General features: G+C 47.2%; 1 protein-coding gene across 9 annotated transcripts in view; it reads left to right on the forward strand.

Moving 5' to 3' along the window:
- Positions 1–22491, forward strand: part of MECOM (MDS1 and EVI1 complex locus) — a 348581-nt gene that overhangs the window by 297876 nt on the left and 28214 nt on the right. For 4 of the 9 annotated variants that reach the window (XM_072867603.1, XM_072867605.1, XM_072867610.1 and 1 more), the window contains 5 exons: positions 2101–2235; positions 12803–12905; positions 15145–15361; positions 18472–18619; positions 19667–19823. In XM_072867603.1, coding sequence (XP_072723704.1) covers positions 2101–2235; positions 12803–12905; positions 15145–15361; positions 18472–18619; positions 19667–19823 — 760 coding nt within the window. Of the gene's footprint in view, positions 1–106; positions 373–1397; positions 1422–2100; positions 2236–12802; positions 12906–15144; positions 15362–18471; positions 18620–19666; positions 19824–22491 lie in introns of those variants that run through there. The other 5 variants (XM_072867604.1, XM_072867606.1, XM_072867611.1 and 2 more) reach the window with 3 other exon arrangements.

A 22491-nucleotide genomic window follows, 5' to 3' on the forward strand; every position in this document is an offset into this window, starting at 1 on the left:
CCCTTTCCTCCCCCCGTCTCCCGGTAACTTTCTTTGCACACACACACACCGAGCCAGCCGATAAGACCAGGAGGGGCCGAAAGAGGAAGGTGATGGCGAGCCGGCAGAAACCCGCCGAGCCCCGCCGCCGCTGCTGAGCCCTCCGAGGCCGGCAGCCCCCTCCCGGCCTCCCCGCCCGCCGCCCCGGGCCCCCGCCGCCCCCCGGCAAATGGTGGAGCGCACCGCGCCCGCCCAGCGCCCGCCGCAGCCCCGGACCCCGACGGCCGCGGCCTCCGCCCGCTTTTGACGCCAAGATGTTGCTTCCAGCCGCCTGAAGGATATTTTTCCCTCTCCGCCCCCCTCCCTGCCCCCGCAGGCTCCCGGCGACATAAGGTAAGAGCGGCGAGCGCGGCGGCGGCGCTGCCCACGGCCCCGCGGGACGCGGCCGCCCTGCCCCGTCGGTGCCCGCCGCGCCGCCGGCCCCCGGGCAGACCCTCCTCCGCCGCCCCGGGGGGGTGGGGGGTGATGCCCCCTCCTCCCTCCTCGGGGCAGAGCGGGGTTTGCTCTGAGAGGGAACGTTAAGTGCCCCCCTTCCCAAAAATAATGAGGCGCGGGCGGCGGGCAGCGTGCGCGCCCGCGGGGGATGGAACTCGCCGTGCGCGGCCGCGGGGCGCTCCGCTGGGCCCCGCCGGGATTTGGGGTGGCTGCGGGTTTGGGGGTAGGGTTTTTTCCCCCCTTTTTTTTGGGGGGGGGGGCAAAGGCTGCTCGGGAGGAGGGGAGAAACCCGGCTGTCCCGGGCAGTGCTCGGCGGCCCCGGGCGGGCAGGCACGCGCTCGCACCCCCCACCCCCCACCCCGAGCGGGCCCGATCCTGGCACCGGTGGGGCCGGTGACCCGGGCAGCGCCCGCCCTACCTGGGCTGCCCCCGGGCCGGCCGCCCCGCGGGGAGAGCGGCTTTCCGCGGGGCTCCTTTAATTAATGAACGTGAGCGGGCTGAGGCTGCATTGTGAGCCCTCGATAGGAAACTTCCGTGGGTTTTCATTAACTAAATGATAGACAATGCCGGGGTTCCCGTCCATTCAGCTCGGAGGCCAAAAGTGCTCTGGGGCTGGACGTGAATACAGACGTTTCCCATCGGGGAAACAACCTCCCTCTCCCTTCTCTCTTCCTTCGGGGCGCGTGTTTTAAGTTTTTTCTCATAAAATCGGGTGGTTTGCTGCCGGTGCCCAGCCGGAGGAATTACAAATGTAGCAGTGAGCTACTGGGATGCTGTGGAAAGTTTAGGCTAGGCCGGTGGTAAAGCTTGCAAATAAATAATGATGTTCAGTCATATGTAATGATTAGTAATTTGTCATAATATTAGAATAGAACATCCTCTTTAGCTTGTCCGCAAGCAATCTCATTATATTTGTTTATTGTCTGCATAATTGGAACCATTTATTGGTATGTATTGAATGCTGCCATGTTTTACATGAGTGTTTACATTGTTTTTCATTTATTTTCTTCAGTTTGGCATAGGAAGTTCTATTATTTGCTTCGATTAAGGGGAGTGATTTTAGTGTTGCACGGCAGGGCTGTTTGGGAAGCGTAATATTAAAACAAGATCAAGAACTCAGCCTACCAAACAAAGTTTGGTTCAGAGTAACAAATACAGAAAGCCTAAGTGGGTGCTGCAAACAACGTAAATCCTGAAACAAAACCCAAACCTTAAATGAAACCAACACCAGCTATTTTAATATTTTTTGTTATATTTCCTGACAGAATCACATTGAATTAAAAGAATAATTTTAAATGTAAATAGTCACTGATGCATGCCAAAAAAATCAGACCTCTCTTAAATTAACATAGCATTTCTTAGTAATAATTAGACACCATCTTGATTACATGTAAGCGTTCGTCAAGACATTTTTCAGTACATTTATTGTTCTTTTATTAACATGTATGTATTCTGACCGTTCTTAAAAACAAAACAAAACAAATCTCACCAGAGGAGTGTATTTCTGAATAAACATGCCTATATGACTATTATCCATTTGTTTATCTGGAAACCTGTGATTTATCTTTTGATTAGTATGCCCAGACAGCGACAGGAAGATTTACTCTTTCATATTCTTCCTTTTAGATCTTGGATGAGTTTTGCAATGTGAAGTTCTGCATAGATGCCAGTCAACCAGATGTAGGAAACTGGCTCAAATATATCAAGTTTGCTGGATGCTACAATCAGCACAACCTTGTTGCATGTCAGATAAGTGATCAGGTATGTGGTGTTCGCTTTCTGGACTTATTTTTTTAAGGAACTTGTAAGGTGTCAATGGAAAAAAAAAAAAAAAAAAACAACCAAAAACCAGCAGTAGTTCACAACAGATTTTGGCCTGTTTGCTGTTATGGTAAAAGATAAGGCACAAATGTGAAATGCAGAATAGAGTAATTTTGATTATGGGCTGCAGATAATACAAATTTTCTGTTTTTTCCACATTATTGTTCGATTTGCAAACCATCCCCTATTTTTTTTTTCTTATACCTGATAAAAATTGGGACTGCTGTCTTAGGAATACAAAGCCTGTATTTGCTGGGTTTGGATTAGTAGCATTTTCTGGCTCCTGTTCCAGTTCAGTTGGATTGCTACGTTAAACCGTTGGGTTGTTCAGAAGCTGTAACGTGAAATTAACGGAAAGAATGAAGATACAAAACTGATAATGCTACCAATGTAGTTGTATATACGGGGCTTTGGATTTGAATGCACACGTGCATGAATATTATTATGCCTTCTCATACGCTTTGCTAGAACTCGTAATACTTGTATGCTGAACCAGGATCTTCAGTGGGTTTCTTTTTCTTTTCATTTATTGCACTTAAATCCGCTCTTTGTTGGGCTGCAATGTTATTTATCCTTGTGTGTTGGAGAAAGGGCTGGAATAGGCGGAGGAAGGACGCAGTGAAGCATTTTGTTTTCAATTATGCTGATGAGTTATTAGGTGTTTCTTAAATCGAGGTTTGTTTTAGTCTGCGGATAATACATACCAGTAGGAAATATTTTAATGGGTGAAGTTAGGTTAAGAAAGCTATATTTCTTTAAAGTAAAATATCTAAAATAGCAAAGCAACAACTGATTGTGAATTCTTGTTTCCAATTTAAACTTTGCTACCTGCAACACAGGATTTGATTCATGTAACCAGCGTTTCATTTTTCACCACTTAATTAATTGTATCAGGTGAATGTTAAAGATTATCTTTAGCTGATTTAATTGCCTTGACAGTATTGAAAGAAGAATCACAACCAGACACAAAGCTTCAATTAAAAATCATTCTTTCTAATCAAATGCCTTACGTATAGGAAATGAATGTGAGACAGCCTGCTATTTCCAGCACAGCATTACGTATTTTGCTCGTGCAAGATAGCTGATTAAACACGGTTTAAATAACTTTTTCAGAAAGTATGGCAGATTACTTTTTTGTAATTTTCAGCTTTTACAGTTCAGCCCTGAGCACGTGTAACACAGAATGAGCCAGCCGGCTGAGATATAATTTCTTTTTTATACAGCAGCTGGTTTAACTAAAGAAACCATAAAGATTATTAGTAAATGCAAAATACATTTTCCAGCTTGAAATATGCTTTACACTGAAAAATGACACGAAAAGGAAACTATATAGATTAATTGAAAGAGCAAATTCAAATATTTCGTGTTTAATAAGAGCTGGCATAGATAGGAAAGATTAGAAGCGGAATCACGTGCATTGGTCAAAGCAACTTACTGTCTTTGCGTCGGTATTGGTGATCTGCAACTGAAACTACACACTAGGCTGGAACATCAGCATCCACCTCCGCGACGCAGACACGCACCCGCGTTTTGACGTTTTTGGAAGGAAAGTTATGGCGCTTGTAACTTTCTCTTTTGTTAGTGTTTACATTTCTGAGATTTGGTAATGGTGGCTGTACTGCTGCCAATAATTTCTTTCATTCACCGGAGACTTGTTATTTATTTTGCACAGTATTGTGCTGTTCATAATTCCATATTTTTATAGCTTATTGTTGCTGAGATTTGCAAATTAAGAATTGGTTGTCTTTCAAGTAGCGTGTTGTGAGCTGGGCGCTGTCAGCAAGAGATTGTTGTTCATGTGGCCCTCTGGAAACACTGCAAATTTACCCACAAAATTGTACGCGTACTCCAGCGTTTTATGACCAGAGCCTAAAAAGTTAATGCTAAAAATGTGCTCGCGAATCTTAAAGCGAAAAAGCCTTTTCTAACAGCTCCTCCTTCTGCTTTCTTCTGGCACAAGCTCACCAGAGGTAATATAAAATATAATAGGAAGGCAAACTGGGAAATGGACATTACATGGCCAAACGTGTGTATGTACAAGGAGTGACAAATGCACAGCAGGACTGAGCGTGCATATGTGCCTGCGTATAGGCTGCGGGGCTGCCTTTGGGTCACTCTGCCTCTGTAGTTCCTAGAAAAAAAGGGGGGGAAAAAAGAAAAAAAAAAAAAAAAAGACAGAAAAAAAGGACAAAAAAAAAAAAAAAAGGGTGAAGCCTGAGGATGTGTATCAGTGGTTGCAGCTAGAGCTGGAGGACAGAGGCGATGCAGCCCAGCTGGGACAGGAGGCCCCAGCTCAGCTGGAGCCACCGCCGGTGCTGGGTGCAGGGGTGGGGGGGACCCTGGTTCCCCCGGGAATAAGCAGCACCTCAGCAGCCCTCATCGCCCGGGAGCATCCCCGCTGCGGGAGACGCTGCTCGCTCCCAAGGCACGGACACTCGATCAGCGGTAATTGTTCACCTCTAATTGCTTCAACTCATCTGTAAAATTCACAAGCAAACACTGGGCTGTACCTGAAAAGGTAAAAGATCCCGCCAGCGCTCCCAGCCTCATGCTGCCCACAAGTTTATGCTACTAAATTCAAGCTTGACTGACAGACAGGTATGATTCTCAGACTGCTTGAGGCAGGATTTAGATGAATCTCAGGGCGACGTGTAATCTAGTCGCTCTGCTAAGCCCTACCTTCTGTATTTAACAAAAAGAGTGAAAGAAAAACATTTTTTGTTGTTTTCACTATTGGACTTTTTGCAGAGACATACCACCCCACCCCCTGACTCACGGCTGAGGTTAGGTTTCATCACTTAGGATCAACTTTACAAAAGGCCTGGGCTCTTTCTTATGACTGTAGAAATGAGCTTTGCTAAGATGAACAGCTTGATAATGGTGGGATGCAGTCAAAACATGCACGCTGGATGCAACTCGTGTTTCATTTGATTGGAGGTGGAGTAGGGTTTAAAAGCTGCATTTTTTGTTGGTTTTTTTTTTTTTTAATTTCAAACAAGGTCAATCTAGGATTTCTCTTTGCTGTCTTCCTATTATCTCCTGTCATACCTAATCTAACCTGAACGTATGTAATTCAAGATGTATACGAATAATAAAATTCCACAAACAGGGCACTCTCATTTTTTCCTTTCCCCAAAGAGACTACAGTGTGTGCAGGGCTGCAGAGAGTCTTGTCACTGTTATTGCCCTGGAATGTATTTTTTCAGCTCAGAGTCAGTTAGGATTCAATACCAGTTTCTGCTAACTTGGACGACTCCCCTCTGTTATCATTAAACATCTATTAGTTCAACTTTTTAACAACTTCAGAATGCTCAGCCCTGTTAGGCTTTCTGGCAGCGCTGTCATCCCAGCAAAAGCATTATTTTAAAATATATACGTTAATGAAAGTGCAGTTGCAAATACAGCAATGGCGCGTCAGAGGCTGTCACACGTTCCAGGCACATTTTCAGGCTGGGATCAGGGTCACCTTCAAGCTATAAAAAATATTTTTTTTTTTTTTTTTTTTCTTTTAAGAAACATGGTCGGTAGCAGTTGAAGTTAAAACTCCTTAATGTTGTTTTTATCTTGCTCACGGCTTGCAGAGCTCTGACAGGGATACAGCCACATAATGCTGTGAAGCTGCTCTGAGCTTCCAGGTCGCTCCCCCCCCAGCAAAGCAGCTCCTGAAGATTCCCTTTGGTTTATCCATGGAAAACTCCAAGTGGCTCAAGATCAGTTTACCGAGGTTTTGCTTTGCTGTGTGTGCTGAAATAGGTTTTTGGGGTTCTTTTTTTTGTGTGTTTTGTTTTGTTTCCTTATACTCCTCATGAGCCACTGTAACGGGAGAAAAACCAGTAGTACTACGCTCTTAACAACGTGCCCGATGTCAGTGATATAAACTTACATGAGTGAACCTTCTGCTGTAGGTTTCGCCAGATCTGATCGCATCGTACACGTTTTACAAACTTTTTTAATCTGCAGACACAGCTTCGTGTTTCAGATTTTACTGCCGCAGCCCCCCCGGGCGGGCAGCTCGCAGGCAGAAAGCAGCAGAGGCTCCTCCAGCAGCCCTGGCCGCCCAGCCACCTGCAAAAGTTGGGCATTTAAGGAATAGTTTTGAGGCTTTGTTGTCAGAGAGTGAAATTAAGGTTTTGGCTGTTGTGGGTCAGGAGGGCACGCGCATGCTGAGCTCATACGGGGCCCTATTCTGCCGTGATTCTCCCTATGAGTTATGAGTTTATTAAGCAGAGAAAGCTTAATCCAGCTCCCACTGCAAATCTGTCTCCAGTGGAGCGGGGTCGTGTTAGCTATGGGCTGGTGGAACGAGGAGCTCATCGGTGGTGATTTTCCACTTATTGCAGTTAGAGCTGAGGCTGTGGGTGAATCCCCTGCCCGGGCTTTATGTCCGCCTGCGTTATCTGGAGCTTAATGCACTGGTGCTGTTACTGCTCTCGGCGTTGGCCTGTCCTGACGTGACCTAAAAGAAATTGCTTAGAACCAAACCCAGCAACTAGTTGTTGCTATTTCTGCAAAGTGGTAAGCTTTTTATTGACAATTCACGCTTAATAAAAGTGGTAAGGCACGTCGTCTCTGAGCAAAAATGCCTTTTTTGCCATGAGAGCTGTCAAATGGTACTCGTACGCTTGCCAGAGGATTATAGATGTCCGCAGGGCCAGGACGAGGCTGCAGCTCACTCGACACTTTGTGTGGTTCATGAACGAAGGTGGGATGCCAGAAGACAACTGCGTGGTGCGGTCACCTCAAGAGAACGGGTGGACAGACAGAAGTTGTGGTCTGGTGTCGATGGTCAGCGACCCCCGAGCAGGAGATTTTGCAGGGCTGGAGGAGCTCGGCTGGATGTGGCAGCCCCTCGCCCAGACCCAGGGCTTTCACAGGGGCTAAAATTCACCTACGATGGAAGAAGACTCAAGTGTCACTGGGGAGATGGCCTGCAGCCCCCGAGACGCCGAAGAGGGTGCCCTGTGGAGGGACATCCTGCAGCTCCCTCCTCGCTTCGGGGGAGCAGGAGGCACCTTTTATCTCAGAAGGTGGAAAAATGGGGATTCCGGGTGCCATTTCAGGAGAGCGTCCTCGCTCCAGCCCCTCCTGCTTGATCCGCTGTGGCAGTTTTGGGGCATTTTGGAGACGAGGAAGGAAAGGGTTCGCAGTCCCGGTGCCGAGCCGCTGTGGTGCTCCCCCACCATCTCGGCAGGGTGAAGGGGAGGGTCCTCTCCTCCCCGCCGGGCTCCCACCCGTGCCCCCGCAGCCACTCGCACACAGACACTTGCTGAGTTTTGCCTGTGGATTTTTGATGAAGTTTTCTTTGGGCCCGATACAGCGCTTGGGAAGGACTCCTCTACGTTAGTCCTTGAAGAAACTCCAGTTCGTTTCAATTTATCACTTGCCTGAGTATGGCAAGAAGAACCTGGCTCGGGTTTCATCACACAGTTCTCCAGCTGCAGGAGTTGTTCATCACAGGAGCTAAAATTGAAGCTTTGCCATTTGGACCTTTTTCTTTCTTTTTTTCCCCTCGAATGCTTAATTATGGCTCGTTGCGAGGTTATGTATCCGTTTGTCCTTCTCATTTTTCTGGCGGGCATAAATCCTGATTTTGTTCGAGCTCCTTGAACATAACACTTATTATTAGTTTTGGATGTTTAATTTGTTTTGCTTTTCAGGCAAGTTCCACTCTTGCTCCGAAGCAGCGCGGAAGCGCATGCCAGTTGGCAGTGTGCACGCCGCCTCTCGGGGCGCTCGCTTTCCTGCCCCGGCTTGGGCCGTGCTCCCCTCGGGTGCACCAGAGCCTCCAAAGGTGTCCGGGAGACAGGGCTGGTGCCTTGCTTGGGGTAGACATACCCACGGCATGTGGCGGAGGCCGGGAGCCCGTCGGGTGCTGGATGTCGGTGCAGGAGCAGCAGCGCAGGGCTCTGCGGGTGCTGGTGGGCTTCACCAGGCTTTCACCGGGGTGCGCTCCACCTTTGGGGTCTTCTCTTCCTTCCCACCATCCCGTGCAGAGTGGGTCTTCCACTCGGTCCTCCCGCTTGCCCCAGTGCGGTGCAGGACCAAGTCGCTCAGAGCCTTCCGCCGTGGTGCTAGCTGTAAGTTCAATACATCACCTGGAGGGTTAAAGTACAAACAGCACCGACGCTGAGCAGCATCTCTTGCCTGCCCTAAAATCTGAATTTCCCAGGCAGCACTGGGCCACATGCAAAGTTTTCCAAAGCTCTCGTATACACAGGAATAAAGGGTTTAGTTGGATGCAGTGGAATACAACTCCTCGTCAGGGCTGAGCACGACCGTTGCGTGTGTAGGGCTGGTGCCTTTGCTCGCACGCAGCAGCTGAAGCGTCACTTTTTCCCCTCCAAACCGGCGTCCTTTGGTTAAACCTCGCCGGGGGCCGGAGGGTATGCTGGACGGGAGCGGAGGGAGGGTTCGGACAGAGGGGTGCGGGTCTCGCCGGGGCAGGCGGGACGGCGGGGGCACTTCAAAGCGCGCAGGCGGCAGCGGCCGAGCGCGCGGCCCCGGCCCGAGCTCGCGGGGAGTGCGTTTTCGCTATTATTTCAATTATTACAACTTCCTGAATAGGTTGAAGGTCGTTCATAATTCACACTTCTGTCATCTTTACACATGCCAAACGCAGTCTATTAAGCATAAATAAAATTTCAAGTGCCTGACCAGGAAAAGTAAACTGGGATTCATAACAATGAGGCCTTATTCATCCATTTAAAAGTAAATTGTGTGTGTTCCTTTTTTTTTCTCCTCCCCTTTCCCTTTACGGCTTTGCAGTTTGGGAGCTTTTATTTCTGCTCGGTAGCATAAATATATGACCTGCGGTGTAGGCAGGCACAGAGGACTGATGAGTTAGGCCTCCCCCAACTTCTCCCCACCTCAGACCCCCTGAACTTTGAAAGTGTTTCCAGATCTGGATCCGATTTTGCTCTTCCTATATAAACTGCAGTCACACACCGCTGATCCCAGGGCATGTGAAATGCGCATCTGGACTTTGCTTTTATTTCTTTTCGCCCCCGTCCCAGTCGTTCCTCTGCCGTGCAGCAGCTCTTCCCTATAGTTCTCGAGGCAGGCTGGTGCGCGCTCACACGTCGGGAGCGCAGATTAACCCGAGAAAGTCAGGTAACAAAACGGGCTCGGTAGGCTGCAGAGGTGATAGTCAGAAAATTAAAACCTTTCATTAATTACAGTAGAGTCAGGAACGCGTCCAAGAATACTTCAGGCTTTGCAGTTGAAAAGTCCATTTATTCTACATCAGCGTTTCCTAATACAAAAAATCCTGCCTGCGGTAGAGGTTGCTGTTGCTGCAAAACAAGGGCAGCCAGGAGGGGACCTGCAGGGCTGGGGGGTAATTTATGAGCTTTCCCATCTGGGGGCTTGCAGGACCCCCACGCCGTCTGCCCTCAGTAGGCTGCTGCTGCCTAAAAACTTGGGCAATGTGGTTCATTCCCACAGTTAGCTTCTCACTTTTTCTCAGACGGGATAATTCCAGGAGGTTTTAGGTGGAAAGGGTGAGAAAAAAGCCTTTCAAGTGGAGTAATAAGGGCAGCTATTAAAATCAGATTAAGTTTACCTGTGTGATCGCTTTGGCTTAAAGTTCAATATGTTTTATTTTAGATCCTTATTGGAACGCGGTCTAGTGTATAAACTGTTAGGGCAGGTGGGGGCTTTTTGTACATACAGATATTTAACAATATATTTTTAATAATAATTAAAGTTAATAACAACAACAACAACAACAACAACAATAATAATAATAATATTATCATCATCATCATCATCATCAAAATGCCGGAGCCAGAAATCTGTCACGTGGACCTTCTTTTGGAGGGCGTTAGTTCAGAAATGCAAAATAAAGAAACATCGCTCAACCTAAAATGTGGAGTTTTTCTGGATATTCCATCTCATCTCCCCGCTGAGGTACAGAGAGGCTGGCCAGGTGGTTTCTGGTGGGTACCTTAATCGTCTCTGATATCTTCAAATACCAAGGCAGACAGGGCAGTTGGCTGCGGAGTTTACACCCTGGTTAGGGATTTATCCCACAGCTGCAAGAAAGATGCTGCATCGTACTGGGGCTTCCCAAAGAGAAGTGATGCACCCCAGCACAGTGCTTCGTGAACAAGACCCTCTTTATGCCCGTGTATGGTCCATGTGTCCTCGCTTTGCGACGAGAGGTGAAAAGGTCCATCAAAATACCGTTGATGGGACAGCATGAGCAGAGGAGGAAAAATACTGGAGAAGCCTTTGCTGTGGTTTTTGTTCGCTCCTTGATGTGGATGCACCACTGACCTCAGAAGAACAGCTGAGTTTCCCCGACCGTGACACAAAACCCGGGAGCACCCAGGGAAATCCTGGGCAGAGCAGGAGCTTTGGCATGGTCCCTCTGAGATGGTGGAGGTCCCACCCCAAGGGAGAGGTGGGTGCTGTTGCAGCAGAGAGGTCTGCAGGAGTCTCTCTGGTCAGTGTGCAATGCCACACGCTTATTATTTCCACCCGAAGCAAGCCAGCAACCAGGCTTATCTTTCACGGATCGGACCGCAGCTTCCCTTTCAGATGTGTGGAGCCCGTTATACTTCTGGAAGCAAAAAGCCAGTTTTCAATACGTTTATCGTAATAAATGGAAAAACAAGCATCGCTTAAAGCGAATATTCACTGGATGCGGTGCTGACATCAGATTTACCTGCGGGAGTTAAAAGCTGCCTTCACTTAAATGTGTTTCGGCCTTTGATCAAATGAGTTGCGTTGCCCCAGCCACGTCCCCGGCGCGCCAAAGCCCACGCAGCAGCCTCGTGTCCTTCGGCACCCACGGCAGCATCGGCTCCGGAGGGGGTTGTGGTACCGGGCATTCGCCTGGCTGCATGAGGAGACATGCATGAGACCCTGCCACGGCTCTCTTGGCCCCTCACGCCCTCCCAAATACTTGGTGGAGTTTAAAATCCCCTTGGCAAGGGGTAAAAATGGCAAGCCCAAGCAGAACCAGCTGACGGCTTGCCCAGGACGGTGTAGAAGAGGAGGGAGGTGCAGCCTGGGCAGATTAGGCTGCCCATAAACTCCTTCTGGCTTTTATGGGGAAAACTGGCCATAAGCAGGGGGTTGTGGCACGGGTACCTCGTGCCCAATGTGTTTTCCCGGCGCTTCTGGCACCGGGAGGGGGGCGAGTGCCGGGGCGGTGGGACGAGCTGGCCCCAGCAGCCTTCACCACCGCTCCCCTGCACGCCTCCTTTGGGACAAGGCGAAGAAAAGAGAAAACAAATCTGAGGAAATGCATCTTATTTAGTTATTTTGAGGTATTTAGCCCATATCTGTGGGCAAAGGCTGCTTGTGCAGAAAAAAACGATTAGGCTATACGGCCACCTCCTGGAGGACACGGGTATGGGCTCGGCTGCCGGGGCCACCCGATGGGTGACGGTTCACGTACAACCGGGCAAGAAAAATACCCACGCACCTCTAGATCCCGTACCTACCTTGCAACAAACGCATCTGTTTGACTTTAAACAGTGGAGGTGATTTTCTGCCTTCCTCCTAATGCACTGAAATGAGTATTGAGAGTTAAGAGTTAGAGAGCGAAACCTTTAAAAATACATTAGTCCGAGAAAACGCAAAGGCATCATTTTTTAGCGTAGGAAACATAGCTGTCATGTGTTTTTGTTTAACAAGGCCTGAGGAAGTTACTAATATTTATTTGAGCTGCTTTGTGGAGCTTTTTAGTGCTCTTCACATTTCCTGCTGAGACAGAAAGCAGCCAGATGGATTTTGGGAATTTCCTTTCGGCAGAGCCTCACGGTGCCGGCGTGTGCTTGCTCCGGGTGCACGGACCCAAGGGAGCGTGGCCCCTTCGCCCCCCCGCAGCCTCCTGCTCCATCCCAGAGCCCGGAGCCTGATGTCACCTGTGCGGGGGGACAAGGTGCCACCGGCCGGGGTCACCCCCAGCAGCGTTGGCTGCTCACGGTGTTTCTTCATCCGGGACTGATTTTTCCTTTTATTCCTATTTGAAGCTAAGGAATAACCCAGGCGTGCTGCTTTGTGTAAGCCTCTCACCTCACAGCTTTCTGGACTGCGTAGATGAGTGAAACGGGGGGTTGGATGCCTGCGGTTTAATCACCAACATCTTCTCAGGTTTGCTTTAGTACCTTTCCCCAGTGCAACAGGAGTTATCTCCCTTACACGGATCACTCAGGGATGCGTTTTATGGCTACTTTGTACACGGGTTTGGTATAACGAAGCATGCAAATTGCTGGTGATATTTGCAGTCATCACACAGCTCATTTTGCAGCAGAGGCTGTTGAAAGCAATCGTCCTTTTTACCCTCACAGAGCCCAAAGCACCAACAGCTTTGGGGCTGGAAGGAGCAGACCTGCCATAGTTGAAGTCGGCACCTCTCCAGCAACCGGCAGCTAACACCCACACTGGGGAAGGGCCTGGCCACGTGGTTTCGATCCTGTAATACTCACCGGCAGTGGTTTATGCCTCTTTGCCTGTTGTGGTAGTCACATTGCTTTCTCTTCTTTTCTTCTTGCAGATATTCTACAGAGTGGTAGCAGATATTGAACCGGGAGAGGAGCTCTTACTGTTCATGAAGAGTGAAGATTATTCACATGAAACAATGGCTCCAGACATTCACGGTTAGCCACTTCTTACTGTCTAATCTAATAGAAAGTATCATTGAAATTAAGCAAAAAATTAGGGAGTTTTCTCCTCTGTTGGAATCCTTTTGAAATCTGGGATGGCTTCGCTGCAGCCAGGGAGGAGAGCTGGGCCATGGTTGTATTTGTCTGTCTTCTGCCCTCCTGTTTTTCTGAAAGCTGTTCAGTGAATAAACTAGTCTAATATTATCCCAACTCCTTCAGTCCCTCTGAAGGGTGAGTCTGCTCTCAAAAGCGAGGCCAACGCTGGCATTGGGGGTTCTTTCTTTGTTTTCTTCATTGGTCCATCACTCCAGCCTGGCCCAACCAGGAGTGTAGCTTCATTCAGTGAACGCAACTGAATGTCATGTCATTCGATGTTGCATTTTCTACCTGCGAGTCTGGCGAGCTCTGGTTTGCACAGTCAATATCCCTGCAACTCCTAATGTAGTTCAGGTTTTACTCTCACTTACTCAAACCTCCCTGGCAGAAACAGAGGTCTGCGGATGTAACTGAGGGCAGTAGTAAGGCTTCAAGATTGAAACTTGATCATTTTGTGGGTATTGCAAAACGAGAACAAGAGCCCACGTCCTTATTTCTAGGCTGTGCTGCTCCTGCAGGACCTCTGTGGGCCCTAATTATAGGTTATTTTTTGTCACTTAGCCAAACAACTGTTATTCTGTCGTCTTGAAAAGAGAACATCTCAGGTTGTTAACGTTGCGGTTGCTTGCGAGAACGTTTGAGCTGTTCTTCCTCCTCACGCTCATTCGTTACTCATCCAATGTACAGATTCTGGGCCTGAAACTCTTGAGCCGTTGCTCACATTTGTCCCCCACCTCCAAAAGCTCCTTTTGCTCTGCTGCCCGTTGGGCAGTGCGTTATACAGCCGCAGCGGGGACTGAGTGTAGGATATCTGCTTGATGCCCATTAGGTTGCAGTTTATGCCGATATGGACATTTTACAAATTCTCAGGGATTCAGGGACAGTACGTAGGGGTTTTCCCAGGGCAAGAGGTGTCAAGGGCTGCACTTTCTTATAACTGCCTGTGTATTTTGAGCAGTATCTTTTGTTCTCTTAAGAAAAAGGTGGAGATTATTCATTCCAATTTGTTTTTTGTGTTTTGGTTATTTTTTTTTTCTATAGCGGTAACTTTCTTAGTTATTGCTAAAGATGTCCCCCTTTTCAAGCATAATGTTTTCCATGCCTAGTCCCTATGGTCAAGTAGCTTTTGTATAAATGACACCAGAGGAAATCCCTGCAGTCACGTGCAGGAACATGTCCCACAGGGCTAATAGAGAAGCAAACTGAGCCAAAATATTGCTCGTGGACAGTGGATAACAGCGGGCTATGATGCTTTCTCTGGATCAACTCAACTGACAGGTAGCAACCAGCTACATACATTTGAGATTTCAGTCAGACTCCTCAGCACCTTTCTGACTCAGAGCCCCTGGGCATTTATATCTGCAGGGCAGGTAACACTGGAACCAAACCAGGGTGTCTGACTCCTCATATGGACCATCAGTAGAAAGTCCAGTGGAAAAAAATACCATGGGATGCTCTTCTCCAAGTTTGCTTTTTGTGATTTTCTTCAGCTAATCTATTCTTTTGCAGGAATTACTAATTAATGGAATGCAATATTCACTCCAAAGTGACACTCTAGCGATCTTCTACACTCGTTTTCCGTAAGAAACACGTTGTGACCAATTTTACAGAATTTAAAGCAAGGCTCCCTGTCTTCATTACCACACCTTCATGTCTCTGGCTTACTTGGAACAGGGTTGGGTGCTGGAAAAGAACTCTAATGGAAATGAAGAGACTTTAAAAAACTCTATAAACACCCTTTTGGCTATTTTAGATGCTGATGTTCGTGTCTAAGGCTGCCTCCTTCATTCAGAAAGACAGAGACTGGCAGCCTCTACTGGATATCCACCTTAGACCCTGTATATCCCTGTTTAGGGTAGTATATAAACACACTGAGTTTTGTCTGAAGCCAGTGTTAGGGATCCCTATTGGATGTCACCCAGGCAGCTAACAGGTAGTATTGCACTGTCATATATTGTAGAAATAAAGCGTTATTATGAAGCATTCTAGGGCATCCTTGTTTCTTTTGAGATTCTTCTCTTCTTCACTGAATAGCCATTTATTTAACCACACTGTCATGGAACTCCTGATGGGATCGTAGTTAAAAATGACTGAAAACTGATGCGGTCTCCCTGTGCCCAACCTGTTTGTCTTCCAGAGGAGCGCCAGTATCGCTGCGAGGACTGCGACCAGCTCTTTGAGTCCAAGGCTGAGCTTGTAGACCACCAGAAGTTCCCCTGCAGCACACCTCACTCCGCCTTCTCCATGGTGGAGGAGGAGTTCCAGAAAAAGCTTGAGAATGAGAATGACCTTCGGGACGTGCATGAAATCCAGGAGTGTAAAGAGTGTGATCAAGTCTTCCCAGACTTACAAAGGTAGGAGTAGATGCTTAAAACATGATTGAATGTGGCAAATTCTGTAATGGCTGCAGTCAGATCATGCAGGGCATCAGCCAGGGGCAGAATCTGATACCTTAATCTTCTATACAAACCAAAGGTGAAGATGAATAAGCCTTCTGTGCTGGTTGGTGTTTTATGGCGTAGAAATCAATGGAGTCTCAATGAATCAGAAATGTTGTCCTTGTACTGAAGTCCTTAGTGGGGACCTTGAATTAAGGACTGGATCTTCTGATAATCAGATCTTTAGCTAGCATGAATTGGGCTGGTTGCAGTGAAATCAGAGGAGTGATTCAGATCAACTAAAGTCTGGGCTTCTTATTTTTAGGTAGAAATAACTTAGAACATCTCTGAATGGTGTTCGCTGATGTTACCAATTTTATCTTTGCAAACAAGCCATGCTAGTTAGAGGCAGGTTCTAGATGTTAATATATATATGTCTATATGTTAATATTTATTTATAGCCGTACTGTCTTGAAACACTGGCGTTCATCTTTTTCTTATATGTATATCTGTCTATTTAAACAGATGGACCCATGCGCATATGTACCTGAAATATGCATAGCATGTAAATAGAGAGTACAACTTTTATTTGCTGAAGATCGTTTACATATTTCCTGTCACTATAGTTTTTGTGGCTTCTTAAAATACTGTATTGCAGTGCAGATTATGGCAAATTTGGCGAATTACTGAAAGATACTGAGAGTGCACAGGAGCTTCTGCAGCACGTACCTGGCAGATTCACATCTTAATGCTTTCAGGGATGGGGGAAGGTTGACCTCAGCCAACATTTGACAGTAATGCTGAGATAACTCGGTAGCAAAAGCCTGGGCCAGATCCTCCGCTGTGATGAGGCAGTGCATTTCTTAGGAAGCTGGCTTATAGCAGCAGCAGACCCGGGATGGTATCTCTTGCTTTCAGCCAGAGTCTGAAAGCAAGTCAGTTGTCAGTTTAGAGTGTTTTGTGGATTCATATTTTTCACAGAAATCTTTCCTAGTCCATGATTCAGGATGTTGCGGTGTCTGTCGGAGGTTAGCAGGGAGTTGTGCGTGCCCAGGGTTAGCCCCTTTGGACAACTGCTCCTGGGTGCTTCAGGTGCAGATTCTGCAAGATGGAGCCCCCTCTCCCAAAAGACAGATACTCCTTAGCTCCTGTTGATGGACCAGAGGTTGCTCGGCATCACGCGGAGGGTCTCAGATCAGCATGTCGTATGACCTGATCCTCAGTGCTTCCGCAAAATTAATGACACCAAAATTAAAACACGATGTGCCAAACATTGCTCCCCGCATACTAGGTCAGCCCCGCTGAGTGGGAATTTGCGCAGGCACAAGGTCTTATTCACCGGCCGATGTTGAGCAGTATGTGGTTCCGCGTGTCTAATTTTTAATCTGAGTGATTGATTCGAAGGGGCTGATGTAGGTAGATCAAGTCGAAAGGGTTGCAGCAGTGTGGGTGAGGCAGGAGCCTGGACTGTAACATTTTTCCACGTCGTGAGTTATTCGGTGTTAAAGTTCTTTTCTGCCTGCAAACCAGAGGACGATATCTAACATATGGGAATCATTGAGGAAATGTAAATTTAGCTTAAAATATTAAATATTGAAGAGAAAGGGCAGAAAACAAAGAACGAGTCATCATAAATAGATGGGCAGTACTGTGAGAAAGAGTGAAAAATGAGAATGTACTCATTCTCCGAACTCTTGAATTATTGAAAGGCTAATACACCACAAAGACAGTTCACAGCAAAAAAGTACCAAAGTGTGCTATATCCAGATTATATAAAACAAAAGGCCCGAACGAGCCATGCTTGAGGGTGTGCCTAATTAAATGGAGAAAGAGCTGAGCAGGAAGATGGAGATCGGGGGGGGCAGGACTGCCCAGCGCTGGTGGCAGATCACGCAGCCGCGGCAGGCGTCTGGGAGCCGGGGCCAGGGCCAGGGCCAAGAGTCTCTCTGGGTCTGATGGCAAATTTGTTTACCAGTGCATGATGGAGACTCAATTGTTATAGAAGTATTAGGAGGGTAAGCCAGAAATATTTTTTTCCTCCAAAGGAAGGAGTCTGAGAGGGGTAGAAGTAAAGAGCATCCACAGGGTGAAAGCATTTCCATTACCTGTGGCTGAGAATGAAGGTTGCTGTTTGCGCTGCACAACCCAAACCAGACTGCAAACCCAGCAGGTTTTGTCCACTGATTCAGCAGAGATCAGTGGGAACTTCACATGAGGAAGAACTGGTCTGGTTTGGCATCCCAGGCTAAAGATCCCGGTTTCCAGTGGCTTTTCTGGGAAGCCACTCTTACGTTACATAGTCACCTTTCCTCAAGCAATACTGTGCGTTATGACTTTGTATGTGACCAAGCAATACAGGTGTTTAAAAAATATATTTGCTGCAAATGAATAATAAAACAGGAATTCAGAAAATTCAGAGACAAAAATGAATGCAAAGATGTGCAGCAGTAATTAGGTGGGGGATTAAATACCCCACTAATAGACTGAGTAAACTACTAAGGAATAAATGAATGAACAGCTACGCAATTGAACGCAATTAATAATAATAAAGTGTAACTCCAGTTGTAGTGTACAGTATTTAAAGGCTTCTTACGCTGATTTTGTCCTACTCCAGTGGAGTTATTCCTGATCTATTCCTGCTGTAAGAAAAATTGACTCCCATCAAAGGAGTGGAGTTACGTCAGGTGGTGGGATCCAAGGTGAGTTTAGAGGGAAAGTCGTAAGGTAGAAATAATTCAGACTGCAGGGAAGAATTACTAGAGTGAAATATGGAGAAGCGCATGAAATAATCTCCTTAGGGAGCGATGGCAGCAGCACCATCTCCTGGAGCATTTGCAAGTGGCCTGGCAAAACATGAGAGGATGTGTTATTCTGGTAGGGAGGAGGATGTTCTGCCTGCCGGCTGGGGCGAGCCTGGTACTCAAAGGACTTGGGTCTGTCAGGGCAAAAAAGCCCTTTGGGGCTTTTAAATTTTTTTTCTGTAATTATGGGCTCTGCTGTCTCTTCTTCCTATGCTGATCTGCAAACGTCTGATAAACCCGTGTGCGTGTGTGGGACCTCACTGAGCCCTGTTCCTGTTTCCGCAGCCTGGAGAAGCACATGCTGTCGCACAGCGAGGAGAGGGAGTACAAGTGTGACCAGTGCCCCAAAGCTTTTAACTGGAAGTCCAACTTGATACGTCACCAAATGTCGCACGACAGCGGGAAGCACTACGAGTGTGAAAACTGTGCCAAGGTACAGTGAATTTGTAGGCTGCCTGGCGCTTCTCCTGCCGCTGGATGCACGAGAGCATGGAAGTGGGGATGCCCAGGGCTGGGATGCAGGAGGGTGTAAGGCTTCTGCCGTGCTCCAGACGGTTTCTCAAGGGTTTACACTTCTACTTTATAAGCAGGTTATTTTTCTACCCTCTTTGATTTGGAAATGGCTGTGGGATCTGAACTGAGCGCTGATGCAGGATGCTGAGCATCCCCGAGCTCAGGGCTCGGCGCCTTGCGAGGACTGGTGGGGTGTGAGACGACGACTGCGGGGCAAGAAACCCCAGGGAAATGCAGGATGGATGGGTCCCCAGGCTGTGTGCCAGCTGTTGGGACCAGAAACGGACACTATATAAATCAAAATAAGAAATAGCGATGGGCCCCAGCTGCGCTAAGTGAGCACAACCATCCCATCTCCAGAGCATCTCTATCACTTCCCAGCACTGGGCTTGCCATGCAGGTTATTTATATAGGATGTGGGGCTCTGCATTGCTTTTTACCGGATTCCCAAAGCTTGGCCTTTTGCATGAGGACTTTCTCGTATTTAAGTAGATTTGCTGCGATAATGGGAATTTTATATTGAGCTGACACTCGTAAGACACAACCAAGCCCTGGGTGCTAGGACTGTGTTGTGTACAGGATTTCTCGCTGTCACTCACTCAGTTGTCTCTATAAAGTATTTCTATTGCAGTAATGCTTAGAGGTTTCAAGCAGCTGCATTTCAACTTGTTTTCTGTGAAGTCCCTAACCTCAAAAGCACAATTTCTAATGGCAGGGGCAAATGCATCTGCTGCAGCAGCTGCAAAGGGGTTAACAGATCCACCAAATACTTGGCCGATCCTGGGAAACTGAGGCCCTGTCCTGCAGGCACAGCTCCCATTGATGCCCATTAGCAAGGCTGCGATGCAGCCACGGTTTTTAATCTTAAATACTCCCAAATAGCTTCAAGGTTTGAATTTTAAAAGACTTGTAATAACTGGCTTCTTCCGCAGTTAAGTTTCTTGGTTAATCAGTACTCATTTCCTAGCAGGTTTTCACGGACCCCAGCAACCTTCAGAGGCATATTCGTTCCCAGCATGTTGGGGCTCGTGCTCACGCTTGTCCAGAGTGCGGCAAAACCTTTGCCACTTCTTCAGGCCTCAAACAGCATAAACACATCCACAGCAGTGTCAAACCTTTTATATGTAAGTCTTCCACTAAACATCTTTGGTTAAGTGTTATTTCTTTTGTCGGAAAGCAGCATAATCTGGAAGCAGGAGGTTGTGTTGTGCTCCCTTTGAATTTCCTGCTGGCTTCGTGGGGGCTGTGAGTTATTAAATGAGCACTGGGTAATTCGTAGTCCAATGCAAAGCGTTATTTTTATACGATTTTCCTTTTCAGGCAGACGCTGTATGCTGTATAAATGTACCTGTTGTCCCTGGAATATTTTTCCACGTGCAGATGCAAAGAGCAAGCGGGGAGCGAGATTTAGCAAGAAGGAGCCGTGCCGGGCTCCGCGGCTGCAGCCTCGTTGCTTTGCACCGCGCCAGGCTGGCTGCTCTCCTTCCTGCTCCTCTGCACGGGCAGCAGCCCCTGGTGCCGTGCCCTGCGCCGGATCCGGCCCTGCCGCCCGGGGCAGCGGCAGCGCTGGCACAGGCAGGAGGTGGCGGTGCCGGGGTGGGCAGGGGAGGGTGGCAGCCGCTGCCACCGCGGTCAGGACGCACTGGGAATTGGGCAGAGCCAGCAAAGGCTGCTTTGCTTTAGGAGTTAATTTTGGGCTACCGAGCCTCCACAGCAGATGCCGTGACTTTTGCTGGAGTTGGAAAATAAACCTTAGAGGCAGTGAATTTCAGTCGGAGGAGCTCGCTGCCCTCCTTGAGGCTCCTTTGCATGCCCTGAAGTTAAGCATTGAGTTGAGCTATTAGATCTTCGCCAACAGCTGCTCCAGCAATAAAACTTGCCTCGTATGTAGGCTTGACTCTGTACCGGGCTGTAAATCGGATCCTCAAAGTCTCACGGGTTGTGTTTACTGCTGAGCCAGATCCTGCTAGGAGATGGGGAAGCTGGGTGCACAGGAATGGTGCAGGTTGCTTTCTCTCCCTTTCACCAGGGAAGCGGAGGCAGAAAATATTTAAGAACGTTGTTCTTGGTAGCGCTAATCTTCACCAGAGTCTTTTCAGGCACCTGCTATGGCTTGAAAGGCACCTTGTGACCACCTCCCCTACTTGTCTGCTAAACTTCTTAATCTTTTGCTGCTCTCAACAATGATTTGCCAAAATATCAACACCACACCTGGGCAAAGCGGCGGCTGCACGCTAAGATAATTCCTCAAGAGGAGGAGTATTGGCTTGAAAGACTCATTTGTGCAAAGTCTGTGTATCTGCCATTGGGTTAGATAATCCTTTTGGTTTGGGCTTCTTCAATGAGAAAATATATAACTAGATCCAATAATAAATATCACTAATAATTTTTAAACCTGATATTACAGGTTAAATGTATAACTAGATCCAATAGTAAATATCACTAATAATTTTTAAACCCGATTACAGGTTAAGTAATTACACTTAAAGATTATAATTATTAGAAAACAGTAACTTCTGGCCAGGTAGGGAGTCTTCAGACAGTCCTGTTGCAGTCAATGCCCTACATAAAAGTCTCTTAAGTGGCACCTCTCTTAAATGAAATAATCTCTCAAATGCTCTTTGTTGCTATTTATTCTGATAAATCAAAACACCAGTATTCTTCATATGTACAGTGCGAGGGATAAAAACCCATTGAGCAACCTACGAATAACAGCCATGTAATTGCAGAACAAAAGGGTTTGGAGACCACATGTTTGGTAGGCTTTGCTGAGCGATGGGAGGGAGGTAGGGTCACCTAAAGGAGATATCTGTTTTCCACCAGAAGGCCACACACCATGATTTACTCGTACCAGTCTGTTTATGGCAACTGTCTCTTATTACAAGTACACTGCCCAAGCTTGAGTGAAAACTCACCAACACTAAGGTAATTACTCACTGCCTTCGCAAAATCTCCAGCCTCTGCAAATAGAAACCACATGCCATAATAGACTGAACATATTCAAAATAGTACTTACGGTAATTTTTTTAATAAGCAGAAAATATGCAAACTTAACTGCTGGCTAATTTGGGGTCCAGAGACAATCGTGGTGCAGAGTGCGCATAGGCATGAGATGAATTTTTGCAATTTGGAAGCCAGATTGGGATTTTGTGTTAAACCTGGGGTCTGTAGAGCAATAAAAGCTGCAAGGAGGGAAGCTAGTTGCTTAAAAGTATGGCGCTGAGATTTAAAGGGTGTAATAAGGTGTAATAGGAGAAATCAAACCCAGCTTCTGTTGCTTTGATACGTGGAAGCAATTAAAGTTGATAACCGGCCCTCATCTACTAAAGTTTAAGCAAAGCTTTGCTTGGAAATAGAAGTCATGTGATGAAAAAGAAGTAGGTCTTATAACACAGACTGATCTGAGGAGTCCTGGCTCCTGGGAATATCCACGGAGGTCGAGGTGGCCCAATCGATTTACACACAGAGTCTCCTCCAAAATCAGCGGGGCATTGGGTGTGCTCTTCATTGATGCCGTGTTACACACAGGCTTCAGGTGATGGTCCCCAAGAGTAAGACTGCTCTGGGGAGTAGGAGCTTCGGACCTGGCCCCAAAATTTCTTTGCTAGCCTTGAAAGCCCGTGGATTTAATAGGCTGCCTGTTAAATGCAAGAGGCACCTTGAGCAAGCAGCACCTCGTTAAATAACTTTAAATCACTTTTATGCTTAGAAAGGTAAAGTTCTCAGTACAACTGTTAGTTGTTTGACTGAGATTGTAATAATAAATATTTGCATATTTTAATGGTCTTGCCA

The sequence above is a fragment of the Ciconia boyciana genome, chromosome 7, assembly GCF_034638445.1.
Source record: "Ciconia boyciana chromosome 7, ASM3463844v1, whole genome shotgun sequence".
NCBI lineage: Eukaryota > Metazoa > Chordata > Aves > Ciconiiformes > Ciconiidae > Ciconia > Ciconia boyciana.